The following is a 21,671-nucleotide window of genomic DNA, read 5'->3' on the forward strand; positions in this document are numbered from 1 at the left end:
TTCTTAGCGAACGTAACTTTAATTTAACTTAAAGTAATATTGCTGTTCCTTTTGTTACTGTATGTTGGTTGGCCCGTCAATCAAATGTTTGACATAAACCTTGCTCTGTCCATTTTCGATTATTAATACTGACATTATATGTGTCTCAACGTGAGATTTTTATTCTGTCGAAATTTCCCGTAAAAGCACCCGATAAATAGATGTTTTTATTTAAATTATGCTTGCCTCTTACATGAGCTTTACATTCAGTACAGTTAAGAATTAAAGATCTGAACGAAAGTGTTTCTTCTGTTTTGTACCAAAATAGCTTCATGTAATTCTTAAAGCGGGTTGGTCTGTGGTGACGGTTTTTAAAAATGTATGCAAATCGTTTTATGTTAAGTCTATTTTTATATAGTGTTTAAATTAGGCATTTACTATGTTCCCAAGCATTCATGAATTTGTCTGATATCTTATTATGATCAATTTTTTTGATTAATAAAAAAAGCAGTGTGCTTGTTCCACCGTTGAAAAATTAAACTCTGGTTGAAATTTTTCCTGTGTATTTGGAAGCGTCGCTTGTCTTCATAGGCATAATTTTCACGAGCTTGAAGTCTTTAATAGACACTTCTATAATTTTCAATTTAGATAAGGGGCTGGTTTTCAGTTGTCTTGTGCAATGCTCGCTTATTATTCCTGATCAGAAGTTGCTTACCATTTTATTGGATCAGTGCATCATTGTTTGTATTTTATGAAATATAACTTTTGTTTACGAGGTTGCACTTTATCGTTTTGTTTTCCAAGCATGTAGGATGTGCTGCATTATATTAGAACAATTTTGCTAAGACTTTGCAGTTGTTCTATCAAAGACAGAAGTAATGTGTTGGAACATGGAGGAGTGGGGAGGCAGAGTGTGCACAGAGATGAAAAATCTAGGGATAGTTATAATTGAAATAAATGATGCAATTCATATATAAAATATGAAGAGGGTGGCGAAGGAGGTTGACAGGTTATTAGCTAGGTGGAAGAACTTACCCTTGACTAACTATGGGAGGGTTAACTTAGTAAAAATGTCCATTCTTCCAGAGCTAACATACCTCTTCAATTGCATTCCACTCAACTTCCCCAAGGATTATTTCAACAAAATACAGGGGAAAATATCTATCGCTATCTAGCCATCCTGTGGGGTACAGCTCTCCTGGAAAAATTAAGATGAAGTCTCAAGAAGGGGTGGGGGGTTAGCTTTGCCGGACCTTAGGCTCTATTGCATGTCTTTTCAATTTAAAATTCTCTGCATGCTTTTCGTGGGAGCCCATTTGTTCCACCTGGGGTTTAATATTGGGGGCAATGAATAAAGAGTTTGGTCTAGCAGCCTTCCTATATAAATTCGGAGCCCAAAAATTATTTTAAAAAGTCAGGTTAATGGTTTTAAAATCTGCATTGAGTCTCTGGTTTGCAGTAAGGAGGTTACTAAACATTGGCTACTTCTCTGAATTTGCTCCAATTTGGGTATCCCCAGGGGTGCCGGAATGCCTGAAAGATGCTCTAAGTTTGCCCTTACAGCAGGCAGGGATATGTAAGTTGGGAGATTTGATATCAACAGGAGGTGTGACACCCTGGGAGGTATTGAGTGCTAAGACGGGCAACAGGCTTTCTAGGTTTAAGTATCTGCAGCTTCCTTCTTGGTTCTCAACTGCCTCACAGGAAGTAGGGGGGCCATGGGAGTTTCAGGCTTCACTTGGCAAAGTGGTATGGACAATTCCTGGAGGCAGAGGAAGAGAAATTGAAGGCTCCTTATGAGATCTGGGCGGACACACTCCAGGAAGGAAATTTACAATCTCTTTGGACAGATTCATTGAAATTATTATATGCTGTAGTAACATCTGCTAACTTTAAACGTCACCATTTCTTTGTCATCAATAGGCTGTATTGGACCTCTCAATGATTGGCTAAGTTTGTATCACAGCCAGCCCCCAGATGTAAGAGATGTAACCTTTTATGTGCTAATGATGTCCATGTTTTCTTTACATGCCCAGTGATAAAAGAATTCTAGAAGACTGTGGAAGCTATCATGAGAGACATTTTAGAAGAACATGTAGTCCTGATGGAAGTCCTGGTGCTTTTGGGGGTAGATAGTGTTACGCAACACTTCTTAAACGCAAAGGGGCTTAGTATTTTACTTGTTGCTCATGGCCAGGCGGGAGGTCTGTAAACACTGGCTAGATCCCGCTCCTCCATAACCCACGGGGTGGTTAAGTGTAGTCAACTGAACATGCAATATGGACATCAAATGCAATTGACAGCGGTCAGGAGACATTTGGGGGGGATTTTCTTAAGTGGAATGTTCAGGCTTCAGGATAATTCCCATAGCGCTGGAAACATAGATATATTGTTCAATGATTACACCAGGTCATGGACCCCCCACTTCCCATGTGATAAGCCAGGGAGGTTCAGGGCGCGAAACTGCAATGGTCAACAAGACTGACCAAGGGTGTTTAAAAAGGCCCACAGTGCAGTCGCCATGGTGATATGAGGACAAATTTTATTAAATAACTACAGTTTTTAACCAATCAAGGATACAGTACATGTTGCAGCGGATACAACTTCGGTGTCATTAAAAGGAATTGCTACCACCCAGGTGTTTTCCCCCACATCTGACATTGTGTGATCTTGAGCAACTGTTCTGTAACTTTGTTTTATCCGATCAGCTCCTTTTAGGTTGAATCTCGCCAATTCTGTTTCAGTTGTGTATAGAATTGGTTTAATTTAACTAGAAAGAAAACATGTTATCCAGTGAGTTAAGCTAGATATTTTTGTATGCTTATTTTCAGCTCTATCCTTCAGCAGATGTATTAGTTTTTATTCCATTTTATGATTTCTTTTCAACAGAAATAAAAAAAATAAAGTGAACCTTAAAGTACAACCGAATGCCTAGTAAGATAAGCAGACTAAACTTACTACAGAAAAGAACAATGGTAAATGTCTGAAAAGGGTGTTTTCTAGCACAAAGCAAAAGAGTTGTAGTTTCGGTTATGACTTTATATAACTGAATACAAGTTAAAACAGTTATAAACCACCCTGCATAAAACAAATATACAAAACAAAACGCATTTTATGCATTACAGAAACAATCACGTGTAACAAATGTACAAGATGCGATCTGAAATCATAAAAATTAAGCATAACAATCTTATTATTTTTTAACTGAGTTTGAAATTACAATTGATACATGTAATGAAGAGAGACGAAAAACAACATAACACCTCAGTCGTCCATACCAGTTTTCAAATTTTCCAGTGTTCACCCGGTTGCGGACTATGCCATCAAAATATATATATATATATATATATATATATATATCTCATGCAGGTGTGATTAAGGATGTTATCAGTGCAGTGTAGTCATTGAACATGCCATAAGTGATGTCATATGTGACGATACAAGCAGTGCATGGCGAGGGCACAAGTTATAGTTACTTTAGGGCAGGACTTTACTCTTCCTTCTGGTGCTTCCTTTTGACATGATTGGAATAACAGAGCTGTGTTTGCACGTCTATTCTTATTGTGAAGAATGTTATGATCAGCCATGTCTCACCCAACCACCAGTATATTACATGATACTCATTTGCATAGGTGATGCTGTGCCTGGTTTTACAAAATTCGGTAGCTTCAAAGGAATTCTGTCAGATTTGTTTTTAAACGGGGCACTGTCGTGTAAATCAGGTATTGTACAATGTCAGACTTCGTGATTTTAGTTCACCTGTGCAGCAGTAGGTTAGAAACGTGTAGTTGCTGCTCTGCATGCCACTACATTGTTTATTTATATGTAGACTATAAATGTTTCAATTCGTAAGTAAATGGCTCAGCAGCTTTAGGCTGGGGGGTGTGGGTCAATCTCTGTCGTCATTCTCCATTTTAAGTACTTATTTTTTGCTACAGGTCTTTTAAAAAAAAAAATTAACATCATATGCATCACATATGCATCACATTTAGGCACCGGCATTTTAAGTCATAACTACTTTTAACGTCTATTGCACACGTTTGCAAAACTGAAATATAATTGGCTTGCCAAGAGTAGACATAATGGCCTTACCAATGCTTGTTGTGTGTGGTGTGGTAGACAAGTTAAGTTTGCTGCTATCCACAAGTACAGACAGTGTTCCTAATGTAGTCATTATTCAATACCTGAGGTCTTTACAGCTCTAGTGATGAGTGGCAAATAAAAGGCTTTTCTGATTGCTTTCGAATAAAAGATGCATGAATACATTCCCATGCAGAAGTGGGAGTGAAATGAATTCAGGAAATCACCGCATTGGGCCCAGTCTTGCTAGGGGTTTAGGTGAATCTAGAAGATTCATTTTACACTGAACTGCAGAAAGAATGTATGGGAAAGGACACACAGGGCGAGTAAGGAACTGAATCTATTTGCTTAAGGCGTTGCAGGGATTTCCAAAATCAGGGCAGTTTCCCGGGGACTGTGACCGCAATAGCCTCACATGTTTCGAAGTGCTTAAGGCTGGAGTGGAGTGAAGAATAGGAGCTGCTTTAAGATTACTAAAAACCACATCCTCCAGCCCGATCATTAAGTAGTCAAGCCAACCAGGTCTTCCTTCTGGTTTGTTCTAAATTATTCGAACCCTTGCAGCCGGGACTGCAGGGCGGTTGCTTTAAAAATGTTCCCGCCCATTTAGTAATCAAAATGTCCCAGCAGTCCCTTCTGATACTTCACTTTCTGCCATCACCGTGCTGGACACAGCCTCGCTCTTTTATGCTTCAGGACCAGGATTCTTTTGCCAGGAGGCCACCGAGATATCATGCAGCGCATGTACCGTCCCAACACCAACACTGCCGTAGTGTAAATCTCAGGAAGCTTCCTAAGGGTCATGGGTAAGCCAGTGTGCTAGCTTTGGTCCCTTTCTGAAACAAAACCGAGCAGGGAGATGATGGGCTAGAGTTCCCATCTAAGTTGCATGTTGCCAAATAAGTTTTGTGCAACATGTATTTGGAACAGTGGCGGCTGGCATAGCTCGCGGGTGGCAGAGCGGTTGTAGGGGAGAGGAGGTTGTGCTCAATGTAAAAAAAATAATAAACACTTATCTTGCCACTGGGTCCTGCGTCTCTGCTCCTGCTCTCCTCATCTTGACTCCCCTGACCAATCAAAACGCTGCAATGCAGCATTGTGATCGGTCTGAGTGCCCTGGTTCGAAGCTCAGCCTGGGGATGGGGAGCCTGGGCATGTCCCCAGGCAGGCTGTAATGCCGCCCTCGTGGAGAACAGGGAAAGTGCTCATGACTGTTTTGGGCGGCCCCAGAGGGCCGGCAAAACAGGAATGGGCAAACCACTCCTCCCCTGCCCAGCCCAGAGAGCAGAGCAACCCCGCCCGCCCACAAAGCAGCACAGAAACATAAAATGATAATAACTCAGAGTTATTATCATTTTATGTTTTCTTTACCTTGCACTGCTTAAAAACAGTGGGGCGATGCTCCTCTGCCATAGCGAAGGAGCCCGCCACTGATTTGGAAGTTGGTTTACAGAACAGCAAAGGCATTTTGAGCTCTTAAGTCACAGTTGGACTGTTCTTTAAAACATGATTGTAAATAAATAGTATTAAATGTTAACCTCTCTACTCCTGAAAGACCGTTTCTCTGGGACCATGTGGTATTGCAGCCCTGACCCCACAAGGAGCAAAACGCCCAATGATGAAGCATGATACCTTTGCATGTGTGAGAGGGCATCCCTTCCTAATAAGGAAGCTCCCCCCTGCCCCAGTATCAATTTGTAATTTCCTTCGTGTATTTTGTTACTTCTTTAGGGACAGCTACTCTCGTATGTGCTACATGCTTGTTCTTGGAAGCAAGGGTACATGCCCTCTTTCGGCTCCCCGTCCCCCTCTTTAGTAGTTGTTTGTGTGTTTGTGTCCGGAAATAATACCAGGGTTAGGGAATAAGTCTAACAACCGTTTTATGAGCATTTAATTAGTTGTTCCATAATACATTGAGCAAAAGGCAGAGGAAAAACGGAGTTAGACTTTGAAAACCGCATCTAGGCTAAATATATCCACAAAAGAGCAAGACTAGCACAATAACTGTGTGACCCTGTAGCTTTAAACTCTCAACGTGCTTTTTCATAGTGTTGTAGTTATTTAATTGTCCTCACATATGGCATTTCCCTCTAGACTAATGTCTGTGGGAGCACTGTGGATTGTCTCACTTCTTGTGGACTTTGCGTCAGGCAATGCAAATATCCTTTGGATTGGCACATTGACCTGTAGTGCAGCAGTTGGGAGAAGCTTCACCTTAGATGTCTACTCTACAGTGGCGTGCTTTTCTTTGAAGTCTGAAGACTGCTTTTGTCTACAAGTGCGTAAAATCATGACAAAATAATGTGTAATCAAGCAAAATGCGAATCTGTCATGTTGTGTTATACTTTTGTGCAAAATGCATCCCGTGAACAAAAGCCGCTCAATTTCTGCTGTTCCTGTGCTTTCACAGCACATAACTACAAGAAGTGAGGACATTTCGTGATTTCAGGACTTTAATGTAAAGAGCTTAAAGCGAAATTCCTAAAAGTATGCAAATTCCGCCAGCATGATTTAAATGTTTCCCAGGTCTACTTCTATATTTCAAAGATGTTTATTAAGAAAAAATTGTATACAGTACAAAAATAAAGTATTGCAAGGGTACTGACGTTGTGATCGGCGCCTTCGTGGTTACATTAGGCTTACTTTGCATAGGCTTTGTTGAGATTTGCATTTGCCTTCCTCCTTGGAGTGAGGAGGGCAAAGAGACAGGTAGGGCTGGTCAAAAAACTACAATTTTCCATGAAGCTCTACGAGAACCACCCCCCAGTTTTCGGTGATCTTAACGGGACTGTTTAGCGTTTCTATGATAAACATTCCAGTCGTCTTAGATCTTATTCTCAGCAGTGATCATCTTTATATGGCATTTCGAAGAAACTAATAGTGCATGCCCGTAGCATCTCTAGGTGCCAATTAGGGATTCACATTTGCCTGTGTGTGAATGAGGCATGAAAGAGGGATCGAAACTCCTAGGATGAAAGGGCCTGTGCTGCTCTGGCCAGTCTCCCTACCCTGGTCTATAGGTAACCTTTTGGGGGGGTAACTGGAAGGAGGAGAGTCGTCTGACTACTGCAGAACTGTTCGGACACACTCTGGTTCCCCACTCTAGAGTAACTCAAAGGGAAGAGATGAAGTATGAAAAGTAGGTTAGCGAGGGCTCCGTTTATGTGAATTGTGGCTTTTGACTAGTCCTTTCTCTCACATGCAGTAAACGTTAAGGCACTGTGTTGATGGATGTGCATTCCTTACATTGTTTGATTTGTGTTTTTCACCCTTGACATCTTCAAGACCACTGGAGGTATTCCACGTCTTGTATTGATTTCTTGTTGGAGCATTAGCTTATGTATTGAGGGTACCCCGAAAGTCTAGAGATGCTACTGTACCCTCACTAGATTATATAAAGACGTGTGTCCGTGTTTGAAGATACTAGTCTACAACCTACAACCCTGGAGAAAAGTTATATCACGATTCTCAGTGAAATCTGTTTATTTCCACCAATCTGCGGTCCTTAGATGCATATGTGTAAGAGAATGATTGAGTGTGCATGTCTGTGGATGCAGACTGCCTTGAATGCTTTTATGCTGTACAAAGCTCTGCTGTGGGGGCCAAGCGAAGTTAAATTGTAAACGTATCTACATTGTTTTCAAGGTCTAATTATGGTTGTATATGCAATACAGTGGACATTGTGGTGTTCTGGTGCTTTGCTAGTCAGTGTCTGGGCAGTGTTGCATTCTGCTGCCGTGATGGTCTCTGCTTGGTGCTGTACTCTTCTACCATGCGAGTCATTGGGCATTGCTGCATTCTACTGTGGTTCTAGGCTATGCTTTGTTGGGATTTGCGATGATGGTGTGCTCTGATGCCTTGCTTATCTTTGGGGCAGTGCTGAATTCTGCTGCCATGTTCGTTGCTGGTGAGTGATGCATTCTGCCGCTTACCTAGTCTTTTTGAGGCCAGGAATTATGATCATATCACATTCTAGTGGTTCTTCATCTACCTTGGCTGCCAGTGCCAGCTGCTCTCCATTTCAAAGCACCTGCTTCACCCACACAGATATGCATCATTCTACACCTTTGAGGTTTACTTAAGGAGCCAGAGACTCGGATGGAGCACAGGATCTTTGTGCCCAGGGCTTTCTCTATTCTGAAACCTTTAAACCCTCTCGTGCCTTTTCTGGTGTGTAGTGTCTGAAATACTCTGCCAGTTCGACTTTTTCAGGTATTTCTATCACGTTTAAAATAGGATTGCAATTTCTTTCAATTATATGTTTCTTTTACATTTTTATTCTGCTGTATATAATGTGTATTGTTTGTGCTTTGTTTTTAGAAATATTACACACTTCTGCATGACAGCTGGTGTTGTGTTTGAGATGTAGGCAGACAGACCCTACTTAGCTGTGTATCAAAGGTTCGTCTTAATAACAGAGCAGTGATGTTTTTCTTGTGTTTCCAGTGACTTGTTTTCTAGTAAAAGCTCTGGTGTCAACCATGACCTTTTGATTTTACTGGAATTATATATACGATTTACTTAGAGGGGCTTTCACCAGCCCTCTTCATCCATTGTTATTGTGTCATTCACATTTTTCTTCTGCGTGCTAAATTCTACAGAATGGTGCAGTGGGCTAACCCATCTCATCCATTGGCCTAACTTCAGTGTGACTGATCGCATTCTGCTCTTTCACAAAGAGCACATCCACACAAAGTAGTTACCTGAAGTACCGAGGACTACTACCGAAAAATGTGAGCTCAAAACAATATTTTTGCTCTTAGTTATTGTGTTTTTAGGTCTCGGCTAGCGTAGGCTGCGCACATGCGCAGTCTCGCTGGCTAGATTTAATGACTCTGAGTAGGGAGGTTAAGCCCCGCCCCTCTTCTCCATATGCTGGCCTCCTAAACGGCAGCCAGCCATTAAAGAAGAGGTCCCAGTGACGACATTCTTTCGATCTAAGCCCGTCCTTCTCGGTTTGGGGGGCGTGTTTGACATTCTTTCTAGGCTGTAAACAACAGTCAAATACACGCTCCCCAGTCTGAAAAGGACGGGGCTTGGAGACAAATGGCGAGCGCTTGTTTGATAGTATGCAGTCTTGTGTTTGGGAGGACAAAAGTCTTGGTGGATTATTGCCTCCTGTGTGATTGAGGTTTCTGAGTTTGCCCATGCCAAGGTGCACTTTTGTGTCCGATTCCAGTTTTGAGTAGTTCAGTTCACTTGGTGATAATAAACAGCTCTTTGTGGGGGCATGTCCAAGATGGTGCACCGGAAAGTAAATCAGCGGTTCCCGAGGGAGCGGCAACCGCAAATCAGCAGCATCGGGTGCGGAATTTGTGTGGCTCTGCCCTGAGGCATCTGCTGAATTCTAAGGCGCCTGCCGCGGCAGTGTCGACTGCTTGTGGACGTAGGGCAGCCGGCAGCTCTACTAAATTGCGCCGGAGTGAAGGCTACAGTGCTGTGCCGAAATAAGAAGCTGCATTGGGGAACGGGTACTCCAGGTTGCCGGCACTGCTCTCAGAAGGAATGCGGAGCTGCCCAGGCGCACCCTTAGAATTCGGTGGCGCCTCCCGCTGCTGCGCCGAGTGCTCGTGATCAGGGCGCGGCCGGCCGCCTGTTCAGCAAATGGTGCCAAGGTGAAGTCAGTGGGGGCAACACCAGTCGGCAGGGCTACTTCAATGCCCCAGGCCATCGGCACAGAGTACAGAGGGAGTAAGGAGCAGCCCAGGTGTACTTGAAGTTCCCCACACTGACTACCGCAGCTGCGCCAAGTGTTGCAGATGGTGTGAGGCCGGCTGGCAGTGAGGCAAGATGGCAACAGAGAGGAAGTAGCGGCGCTATGTTGCAGGGAGGAGCTGCTTCGGTGGAGAATGCTGGTGGCAGTGCAATAAAGCGGCCCTAGTCCCACCACCTCAGCTACGTCCAAAACTTGTGCTATACCGACAGGAAATGGTACTGGCCTCAGGTGCGAAGTCCGGCGTGAGAGTCCTATACTTTCCTCTTCCTACTTTTCATAAAATAAATTCCTATTTCAGTTTTGTTTATTAATATTAATAATTTACTTAAGGTTCCTCGCTACACAAAGCGCTTTGAGTGGAAGAACTATACAAACAGTCAATGAATAGCTCCGCGAGCCGCAGTGTCTTTATCCATTAAGATTGTGCCCGAAGAATAGTGCTAATGTCTGTTCCACACAGAAGCATTTTAGGTGCATGTGCGCTCCTTGCTCATTTTATCTCCTCAGAAGGATGAAAGTCGGAGTCGCCATTGTCGGAATTCGGTACGGCAGCTTCGAATTGCACATAAGTCTCTGGCATAACCAATCAATTGGAAACTACAAAGAAAGAAAATGTTTTTTAAACTGCAGGTCAATTGTCTCAACTCGATTCATGATTAATTGCCAATTTGATCCCCGTCACGGCCTTCTACTAGGACTACGACGGAGGTGCTTTTATTTTGACAATATTACTTGAATTACCTTGCCCCTATTTTTCTCCTGCTCTTATGGGGTAGTGCCTGCCCTGTAGGTCTGCTTCTAGGCGCACCTTAAGTATAGAGGAGTCTCTCTATCTCAGTCGGTTCGAGCATGAAAACGCAGACTACTTTCCGATGCAACTCGGTGGGCTAATGCGCATTTAGCAGGATCACATCTCTGCCTTAACTTTTTGCTTTTCTAGGTCGATAAAAAACGTATATTTGGATGGTTAGTATCAACTCGCGTCTAAGTCAGATAGCCTCATTTTGTGGCTGTGCTCTATACACGCAGACTAATCAATATATCTGCATATATTACACAAGGACACATTCATATTCTTTTTTTGGGTAGGCACGGGAGATTAAGTGATTTTTCCAGAATCACAGAATGTTGAGCTGACTCCAAGGCTCGAACCTTGTTCCCCAGCTCCAAGGCTGGCAGTTCTGGCTAATAGGCCACATGCTCGCTTTCCCCGAACACATCTTCTAGGCATTTGTTTTCTCGAGAGGCATTCACTGTGGTGTGGAATTGTTGATGTGGGAATTTTTTTTAGGAGCATATTTTCGAGCCCCTTGTTATGAGCGCCTCCGAGTGATTACCTCTTCCAAACCAGTATACCCGCTTGCCATGAAGGCAGCGAGCGTGTCCGCAGCATTATACCACTGTTTAATTTGTATGGTTGGGTGCAGATGGCAGCCACCGGCACTCGTTGGTTACACATTTGTTTTTCATTATCGGACTTTAAACCCAGTGCAATTGAGGGAAAAGTTAAAGGGGGTGGGAGATGAACAAGAGATTGCTAAGAAAACAGTGATAAAAAAATAGAAGGCAAGGATGATAACGAACTTACAATAAAGAATATGATAATGAAATGGTAAAGAAATGGGGTGAAAGAAATGTGTATAGTTAGGACTAGGCAGCCTTGGCATTCGTGATTCTGGCGTCCGTCAACCCAGGAGACAGGCTTCTAAGAACAATTTTGGGCCCATACACTTGTTTTTTTCTCCTTTTTACGAAATAAAACTTTCCCCAAAAGAGTCCCGCAGGTTTATTTGCTGTCACAACTCCAACAATGGAATATTTTAGTGTTCAAAATCTCATTGCCGCGGGATGAGAGTATCGCGGATGACAAAGCAAATTACAGGAATAAAATTTATAACCTACCACTAAATTTTTACTGCTTCCATGAGCCATTTACCTCGTGTCTAAACACTTACATAGACAGTCAATGACTTGACTGATTAATTGGCAGCGCTGCACATGACTGTGAGGAATGCGCTGACCCAGTATGTTTTGGGCTGTGCCTACAGCATCATGCCTTGTCAGAAACATTTGTGGGGGCAAATATCATGTGTGAGAGGGCCTCTCTCGTTTTCTCTTAGCACAAGCACCTCAAAACAGAAGCAATGTCTGACGAAACATTTGGAGCATTAGGAGCAACCTATTGGCAGTTGCCTTTACTTCTCTCATGAATATATCACTAAAATTGGCAGCTGTCTTAACTTGTCTAATGCTATACCACAAAAACACGTGAAGCCTACATTTGGATTAAATACCTAGATTTCACAGTTGCCGTGTGTAGCTGTGTAAAGTGCTGTGCTTGGGGAAAACAGCCCTGGCAGTCCCCTACCTCTCTTTGTAACAGCCCTGATATATATGGTACAGATTAACAAAAACGTGGCCCACCTACAATTCCTATAAAATTTAACAGCAAGACTTCTGTCTGGGTTGGATCATGTTTCAAACACTCTTAGTACACTACACTCGTTGCCAAAAAAACACAAACATTAGTAAAGTCAATAAGTCTGGTATTGTTGGCTTCTAACTTTTGGCTTTGCCAATGTTTTTGATTTTTGTTGTTGTAAATTTGTTTAAATGAAATACTACCTCTCACCCCCTCACACCCCCTCACCCTCACACCCACCCTCACACCCCCTCAGCCCCACACCTGGCACTCTGTGTGTCGCTGTGTGTGTCGCTGTGTGAGTGGCACTGTGTTTGTGTGTGTGTGTGTGTGTGGCACTCTGTGTGTGGCTGTGGCTCTGTGTGTGTGGCTATGTGTGTGGGGGGTGCAAATGCAATAGGTCTAGCATTTGCGAGAGATTAAGCTATTGGCATTGTAAATGACAATGCCATTTATTTATCTGTTTTCAAAACCAACACATAAATAACAATTTTGTCATTTAAAATGCCAATAACTCTAACTTTTTTGCAAAGGCGAGACCGTTGCATTGTAAATGCTTGTTTACATTGGCTGGGCCTGTCAGTCCCTTGGTAATTAAGTCCCATAAAAACCATAACGAAATAAGCATGGGCAATGCCAAAAGGCTCACAATGAATACCACATCTATTGTCTTTGCCAATCCTTGTTTAAAAATTGCAGTTTTCCTTCCCATGCCTCGTCGATAATATGTTTGATTCCCTCTGTGTTCCCTGGTCCAATGCGTAATTATGATTGCCCAGCAATACAAGAATGACAGGATTGACTTAAACTTGTGTGTATAGATATTTGGGACCTTCACACTAAAACACTTTTGGCATTCGGCTGAACTGTGCATGTGGACCACAGCAATTGAAGAAGAGTGGTTGCTATAGCTCAGGATTGAGGTGCGTTAGTCGAGGTAATTAACAGAATGAAAAGCTTCAATGTAAGGTACTTGAATGGAACTCAGATAGACACTCACAACATTGATTTTCTAGGGTTGTCAAGACAAGAGTGGTTCCAAGAAGAAATAATTAATTCTGCAACTTTTCTCCAGAAAGAGAAAACCTTCAGTAGCTAATTAAGTGGATACTCCATAGTCTCCGATCCATGCTTACCCCTAGAGTTCTGATTATCGCCTTAAGCTTCCAACTTTACCAATGTAAATACTGTTACGTGCAGATTGAAGCTGTCCTTCTGGAACTGTCACAGGCACCTAGCCTCGCAATTCAATGGGATCAGTTTATATGTTGATACCAAGTCACAAATTAAGCTTAAGGATTATCTTGTGTTTTAACAGCACATCTAGATGAATGTGGTATGCCAATCCACTCGACAGTCCTAAGCACCGCTGTGAGGTTTTCTCAACTTTCAGACAGTCATAGCAGGCTCTAGGATGGGTTTATAAGTTCAGACTCTCCATGGGACACACTAAACTCTTGGTCATTCTCTACCAATCTGAGCAAATATAAAATAGCAGAGGAAGCCAAAAAAATGGTAGGGTAAATATAAGGCACCTTTTATCCCTTACAAAGTGTGTGTAGTTAAACTGATGCACTTGTGAAGCATTCCCAAGTCTATAACCGTTGTGTGTGCTTCGTTTAGGAAGGAGTGTGTAAAGAAACACCAGCATCCCAAATTAAAATTATTGAATAACAGGAAAGTGCATTTTAGCAGTTGATATGGCACCAACACATTGTATACTCACTGTATACAGCAGTTATATTCTAAATATATGTCACGCTATTTATATAAATATTTCGGGAACAAAGTAATGTTGTACAGTACTTAGTATGGTGTGACCCCCCAAATGCACATAATGAATCTAGGTATCTTATAAGGCACCCAGAACAGAGTTGGTCACCTAATTTAGTAGACGCTCCAGTTGCAACCGGTTAGCTATAATGACGCCAGAGTTTTCAGTCACATGGTCACAGTTACTCAAATGAACATTTGCCAGAGGTCACAGGTCTCAATTTACACACCCCAGGCAGTAACTTTCAAGAACTATTCAAATGCTGCCAACAAACAAGAAATTGGTAAATGGACACAGATGGGTTACCCGTCAATACTCCGCCCTCTGCTAAGGTGAACCGAGGGTGTACCACCTAGGGTGCGCTTAAAATGCAGTTTGGAGGTCACAAGTTGGGGGGCCCCTCACATTGAGTGAAAAAAAATGAAAAAAGCAGGAATTTCTAAGTTAAATGAAACACTGGGTTATAGGGCATCGTTGATGGTTATGGTTTTTGGAATCCAAGCACACGACCATCTATCTAATACATTTTGTTCTCAATAACCAGCATTTCTATTGTTCTGCAACTCCTCTAGAATAACACCTGGTTACGTTTTTTTCTCCATATATTTCAGACTGGGAAGAGGAGCAAGTCAGCAGTCCAAACATTCTACGGCTTATATATCAGGGACGGTTTCTACATGGCAACGTAACATTAGGAGGTAAGGAAATAACACTCTCAGAATTGGGGTATTATTCATCTGCAGTTAAGAATCTATGAAAGAGATGTATGTTTTTATACGTGTATTTTTAGCTAGCTGAAGGTTTCTTTTTTTACGGTTGATTGGCATACTAACCTTTTCTGGAAACATGCTTATTCAGTCTTTTGAGGACTGTTTCACAATGACCTGCTTAAAAATATTCAGAAATCTACTTCGAAAGGTTCCTTTCTATTTTTTGAGGAGATTGCTGTAGGTCGACGGGTGGATAAACTTCTGTAGGCGTACTCTTACTGGCCAGCATTTAATCATGCGCAGTGGCAGCCAATGACCCTCGACATTGGAGGGCCGTCGACTCCGTCGAGAGCTTTGTGACAGGCACTGCAATAAATCACAACGGCTTTAGGCTCAATGCTAAAGCTCTCAACCATGACTTGTGAACAGCTTTTTGTTTGTGACGGAGCTCTGGAGTTAAAGCTGAAGGCAATGCCAGTTTCTCATAGTGCCTCTCAGTGGGCCAAAAAGGAAACAATAAAATAATATGAATTTTAAAAAAGTACTTTTTTTTAATTTGGTTTATTTTTTTAAAGTTTTATAAAGCCCAAACAAATACCCTAATGTGTCTTGGCGCTAAGTAACAAGGTAACAGAAAGACTACAGGTATTTTTTAATAAAAAGCCAGGTTTTTATAGACTTGCAAAAGCTCAGACACAAGGAAGCCAATTTTTATGTCTAGAGGAAGCAAGTTCCAGTTCAGAGCGGTGTAAACCACAGAACTCCTTCCTCCCCAAGGAAAGTTTGTCTGATTGCACCACCAATTTTTTAGCTGTGCTGGAATGAAGAGTCCCTTCAGGGACCAACCTTCTAAGTGTTTCTCTTTGAAAAACTGGATCTCATCACTGAAGTGCTTTGTAGATGATACAGAGAACCTTGAACATTATCCTCGTGTGAACAGGGAGCCAATCTAGATCGACCAAGCCGTGGTAGGCAGAATGGAATTTCTGGATTTTCATTAACATCCTGACTGCCGAGTTTTGAAGAATCTGAAGCTTTTTCAGGGGAGCTTTAGTTTACATTTACATATAGTCCATTGCAATAGTCCATCCTGGACATTACAAGGGCCAAAACACTCGTTTTCAACAAATTATGAGGAAGAAACTGAGCTATTTTCCAGATCATCCGGAGCAAGAAGATGGAAGTAGACATTACCTTATTTATTTGATGCTTATAAGTTAGCATATCATCGATCAGGATTCCCAGATTATTCACATTTTTTACTGGCACTGGAAGTAAACCTAATTTGTCTAGCCACCATAAGGGGTTCCAGCAGAAAGTGTTGTTTCCAAGTAGAATAACCTCTGTTTTTGAGGAATTCAGCCTGAGATAATTATCGTCCATCCACAAGCCAGCCGCCGGCATACAGTTACAGAACATCTCCTTCGGATCTGGGCCGTTCCTAGAGAGGGAGACCACAATTTGGGTGTCATCAGCGCATGATACTAGCAACAGCCCAAAAGATTTTACGAGAGCCGCTAGCGGTGTTACATGCATGTTGAAGAGGGTTGGACTTACCAATAGCTCTGGGGAGCCCCACACAGTAAAGAAAAAGATTTAGAGGTATATTCCCCCAGGGACACCATTTCGACCCGCTCAGTCAGAAAGGATCTGGATAAGGCTAAAGCCACACCATAAATATCCAAGCCTTTCAGCCGGTCAATCAGAAGATCATAGTTGACCGTTTCAAAAGTCACAGGTAAGTAGAGTAAGATAAGGTCAGCATTGCCCCCATTGTCAACTATGGCCATGATCGTCTCTGGCCACAGTAAAGGCCGATTCAGTAGAGTGCCCTTTGCAGAACCCACATTGGGAGTCATCCAGCAGAAGAGATAATAGCTGAGAATTCATTTTTTTCTTAATCAGCTTAGCGGGAAAAGGCAGCCTAGAGATTGGTCTACAGCTATTTGGATCAAGGATATTCAAGTTGTATTTTTTAAGCAACAGAAGAATTGATGCAGATTTCCAAACTTTCGAAAAAACGCCAGTCCTAAACACAGCATTGAAAATAGACGTAAATTGAGAGGCCGCCAAGTCAGGAGTAAACTGCAAAAATTTGGAAGGGCATGGATAAATAAGGAAGCCAGAACTGGTGGTAATAACAAGCTGTATAACTTGATTCTCTGAGAGAGAATTACACTCAGAGAGAAAAGCCTTATTATTGTCCCTAAGGAGAGCAAAAGTCCTAACACAAGGCATGGATGTATTAGTAGAAAATGTATTTAAAATAGTCTCTACTCTGTTGAGAAAAACCATGGAATTACAGAATCCTGATTATGACCTTCCGTGATCTTAACAGCAGGAGAGGAGAGTTTTGTGACGGTTTAAAGGAAGCTTTTGTGGTACAGCTAGTTGCTTCCATAGAACTAATGTAATATTCAGAGTTTTCCATGAGAATGAGTTTGTTTTCTGACAGCAAAGTTTTAGATTTTTCTTTTTCAGAATTGTAGTAATTTTTCCTCCAAGCATGCTCTTGTCTGCTGCAATCTTTATTGGCTACCAGAATCTTTTCTCCAAATCAAGGAGACGTAGGTTTGCTTCTCCTTGATATTTTCTGTTTGACAAGAGCCAGCTTGTCTGCAGCTGCAGTCAGACTATTTAAATAACATGTAATCGACCTCATCCATCTCGATCGGCTGGGAGTTGACCAAAACCGAATTGAGTTCCTGCACATTTAACTGGTGCCAAGCCCGGCAAGAGGTTGGTATCCATGAGACCTTCTCGGGGGCAGTGTGGTTTCCCAGCTAACCACACTATGATCTAACCATATTACTGGAAGTATTGCTGAATTAGAAATGGATATGCAGTTGAAAAAAAAATACCATCTAGGTTATGTCCTGCATGATGGGTTGGCTACACCACACGCTGTTCTAAACCAAATCCAGACATTATATCAAGAAGTGTATCTGTGCCAGGGTCATTGCGATTCTCTAAGTGAACGTTGAAATCGCCCAACAGTGTAAAATCTGAAGTAATTAGGTAACATTCCAGAGGAAGGCCAATAGCATCAAGAATATGGGCTCTTGTACCTGGTGGTCTGTACAGCAGGAGTCAATTGAGCGACTGAGTTTTAGTAAGCTCAAAATTGCAGTGGATGTAAAAACAGCAAAAAAGGCATCACGATAAAGAACTCCAAGCCCCCCTCCTTTTTTTTTATCCTCTCTGTCCTGCCTATGATAGTGTAACCAGGTGGGACTACTGCAATAATCTCCAGACCCGAAGCCAGGTCCGCCCAGGTTCCTGTCACAAAGATAATATCTAACTGATGTGTGTAAATTAACTCTGCGGCTTCCAGAGGATGTTTGACTATAGACCTGGCATTTAACAAAGCTCATTTGATCTTAGGACCAGGATTGAGGAGAGAGTCCGTTACACCTTGTCCAAAAAAAACAGAAGTCTACAAAATCCCTTGAGAATCTACATGAATACATTTGACCTTACAAACACAACAAGTAGCGCCTAAGACATCAGGAACAGCAGGGCAAGATTTGGGGCAAATGGGATTCTTATCTAGCGGATTTAGCGCCAACAGAGCCTCCCTCGAAAAAATTGTCTGCTCCCTCTCCTCGATGATCAACCGACCAGGGGGCGGGCCCTGTACCCGGTCTAGGCACAGGACCAGTAGCACCGGCGCGGTCTATACCTTCTTAAAGAACCAGTCATATAAAGTCAGGGGTGTCTAATACCCAGCGCTACAACAGCGCTCACCGCAAAACAGTTGAGAGTAAATGAAAAACAAGTACAGCAACCCCCTACACAGGAAATTGGCTCCCTGCACCCATGCAGTAGTAGTAACATAAAGATAAGGCCAATAAAAACTAGAGAAATCAAACACATAAAAATATATAAAATGGGCTGACCCACTTTTACAATGGCATCGGAAGAAAATGGAGCCAGGCACCCCCACAAGGCTCGCTTCAGCGCATACAAGGAAATACATAATAAGTAGTGTGGTCTTCCACTGACCTTTCATGTTCGTTACAGTATGAGAGTGGCGTCAGGATAGGTTGGAGCTGGCTGCCTTGATGCTCCATCAGGCACTGGGGACCTGTCCCTGCTCTGCACCCAGCTGTGTAAGACAGCTGGGTGGAGAAGTTTAAAATGCACTTCAGGCTGGCCATCGCAAGACGCGGAAAAAGTGACATGCACAGCTTAAACTGGAGCAACTACCAAGACTGCTCCCTGCCACCACTCAGCCGCTGTGGCCTCACCCAGGGCTGCCACTCGGCTCGACTGAATTGAAAAATAAAGTGGTAATAAGATCTCTACACTACCATTTTATTTTTCATGCTTGTTACACTGTGAATGGGGCTGACGCTCCTCTGCTTTTTGCTGAGGTGTTCATTTTACTAGTTACCCAAAACGAACTGTTTAAGGGGAGTATGCCAAGATGCTGAAGGAAGGGACTGCCCAACGAGTTTCCTATATTTTTGCATTATATAATTTATGCAAATGTTTTTTCCTGAACTTTTTCAATAAGACCAAAATTCTGGTGCACGTAGTCTGCATGCGTGAGATCAAGCTACGGAGGAGATTGAAGACAGACTGATGGACGTAAATATCAGCAGAGTACTACATGCACTTACTAGTGCCTACTGCCAAGACATGCAGTAAATTCAGTCAGAATGTACGTAGTTTTTAGGTCCCGCGTACTGCGCACATGCGTAGTCGAGCTTACGAAATTTTATGTTTTTAGGAGTACTTCACTAGCGAGGGTTAAACCCTGCTTCTCTTGTCCATTGGCTGGCCTAAACGGTGGCCAGCCATTGGAGAAGAGGTACTAGTGACGTTCTCCTTTTTTTGCTAAGCCCCGTCCTTTTCAGACTGGGTTCCTTGCCTTACGTTTGTGGTAAAAGGCTTCTTATCTTCTTGATGGGTCCAGATAGCCCCATAAAGATAAGGAACCTTTTACCCCAGCAGGAAGTCAGGGCACCCATTCTGCAAGGGACGGGGCTTTGAAGAGTAATTTCTTTTATTTCCTGCGCGTCTTCCCGCCCTCTGCCCCAGCCTCGGACGGTCATTGGTCTGTTCCCCCATCTGTCCCGGGGCCTGGCTGAATGGAGAGTAGGCTCCTCGTTTGAGCTGCTGCCGGCAGACACGGGACCAAGCCTCCTCCAGCGGCCGAGCCTGGACTCACTCTGACCCGAGGGACGCTAGTCTTTGGATGCTGGCTGCCACGGCGCGCCGTCGATGGACTGGAACAGAAGAGGTAAGGACCCCGTGCCTGTAGTTCACTGGTGCCTCATCGGAGTCCCTGCCCGGAGCCTCCTAACAGACCTGGAGCGTAGGGCTTGAGTCCTCCCCTCAACAGGCGCTGCCATTCTTCTTACTTCTAAGATTAAAACTAGGAATAGTTACGGCACACAAGTCGGGTGTAAATAGCACAGCAGCTTTCATGCCGTACACGGGCCAACAATCCTGTTACTCTGGCAACCGTGAACAGCTGCGACGTCACTTCCTCTGTGGAAGCTCTGCCAGGGCTCGCGTGCTGTCTCTACTGCTCCGCACGGGGCAGCCGTGTACGAACCCGTCTAAAGAGAAGGCTGCGACGCAGGAGGGCTCGTGAGGATGGCCGCTGTCACGGAGTGCCAGAGAGGCGCCTCCGGCCACCACGAGAAGAGCCTGGATTTGCTCACTACCAAGTTTGTCACCCGGTTGCAGGAAGCTAAGGACGGCATGCTGGATCTTAAAGTGGTCAGTGCGACTTCCGTACTCACTGGAGATGTGTCCTGCATGTGCAGGGGTCTAAGAGCGCTGAATTCCCCATTCGTATGTGTTTGGTGGTGGGGTGCAGTCTTTAAGAGCCGAACTTGTTTTCTACATGTGGCAAAGTTAGGAGAGAGTAGCAGAAAATTAGACACCTGAAAATTGAGGGTCCTCGCATCGAGTCTGATTGAACATGTCAGTCTTTCGTTGATCTGAACCTTTGCTCTCTTTGCGAGGTGCCCTTACTTCTCAAGTAGGGGGAATGTTTTTAGGTCTTGCGTTAGCGAGAGATTAAGCTATTGGCATTGTAAATGACAATGCCATTTATTTATCTGTTTTCAAAACCAACACATAAATAAAATTGTTGTCAGTTACAATGCCAATAGCTCTAACCTTTGCAAAGGCGAGACCGTTGGATTGTAAAAATGATTGTTGTTTGTGAAATGGAGCCACTTGCAATGAAGCTGAGCTTGTGCGAGTGGTTACTGCTGGCGAAAGCTGCTGTAACGTTTGGACCCATTCTCTGCCATTTGGCAATGGAAGCTCCCATTTTAGCATACACACGCATAGGAAAGGAATGTGAGGGGTGCCTTACTCAGTGTTTTCACCTACGTCCGCATCAAACAGAAGAGTCCACCAATAGAAGTGGACGAGTTAGCATGGCTCGAACATGGGCCTAGCCGAATGCCTGGCTCTGACTCAGCCCTCAAACAAGTGGAACTAGTGGTTAACTAGAAATATAGTCTGGCCAAGCTTGACAGGCACTGTCCCTTTTCCTGCCTTATGCAGTTTTTAAAAGACAAAAGCTGTTAGCCACTTTTCACCTTTAACTTACACATTGAATAAACTTCAACTTATACATTGAATAAACGTCACTCAATTCAGTAAAAATATATTGCATTGAAACACAAAAGTTTAGGCTGCTTTTTTTTTAATTTGAAAGTTCCTTTATCCAATTTTTGCGTGACATTTGTTGAGTGATTTACATGCCAAATGTTCACCTCGTTTTTTTTTATCCCAGAGTTTTCACTGCCTCAAGCTCACAAGCAGAACAGACCCCAGCTGACAAAACACCGGCCTGTGTTTATTGAAGTGAAAGGAAGTGAATACAGCGGCCAATGAGAACCTCCAGCACCACCGCTTTTCCAAATGTTGCTGAGAGGAAAACTGCGGCAAAACAAGCCAGGGTTGCTTCAAAACCACCACACTGCACCCACCAATAAATGTTTTTTTTATATGTACTTA

General features: G+C 43.1%; 1 protein-coding gene across 1 annotated transcript in view; it reads left to right on the forward strand.

The window, feature by feature from the left end:
- UBL3 (ubiquitin like 3) overlaps positions 1-21,671 on the forward strand; it is a 317,172-nt gene that overhangs the window by 259,847 nt on the left and 35,654 nt on the right. The window contains exon 3 of the mRNA XM_086935152.1: positions 14,583-14,669. Coding sequence (XP_086791278.1) covers positions 14,583-14,669 — 87 coding nt within the window. The remainder of the gene's footprint in view (positions 1-14,582; positions 14,670-21,671) is intronic.

The sequence above is a fragment of the Lissotriton vulgaris genome, chromosome 8 (assembly GCF_964263255.1).
Source record: "Lissotriton vulgaris chromosome 8, aLisVul1.2, whole genome shotgun sequence".
Lineage (NCBI taxonomy): Eukaryota > Metazoa > Chordata > Amphibia > Caudata > Salamandridae > Lissotriton > Lissotriton vulgaris.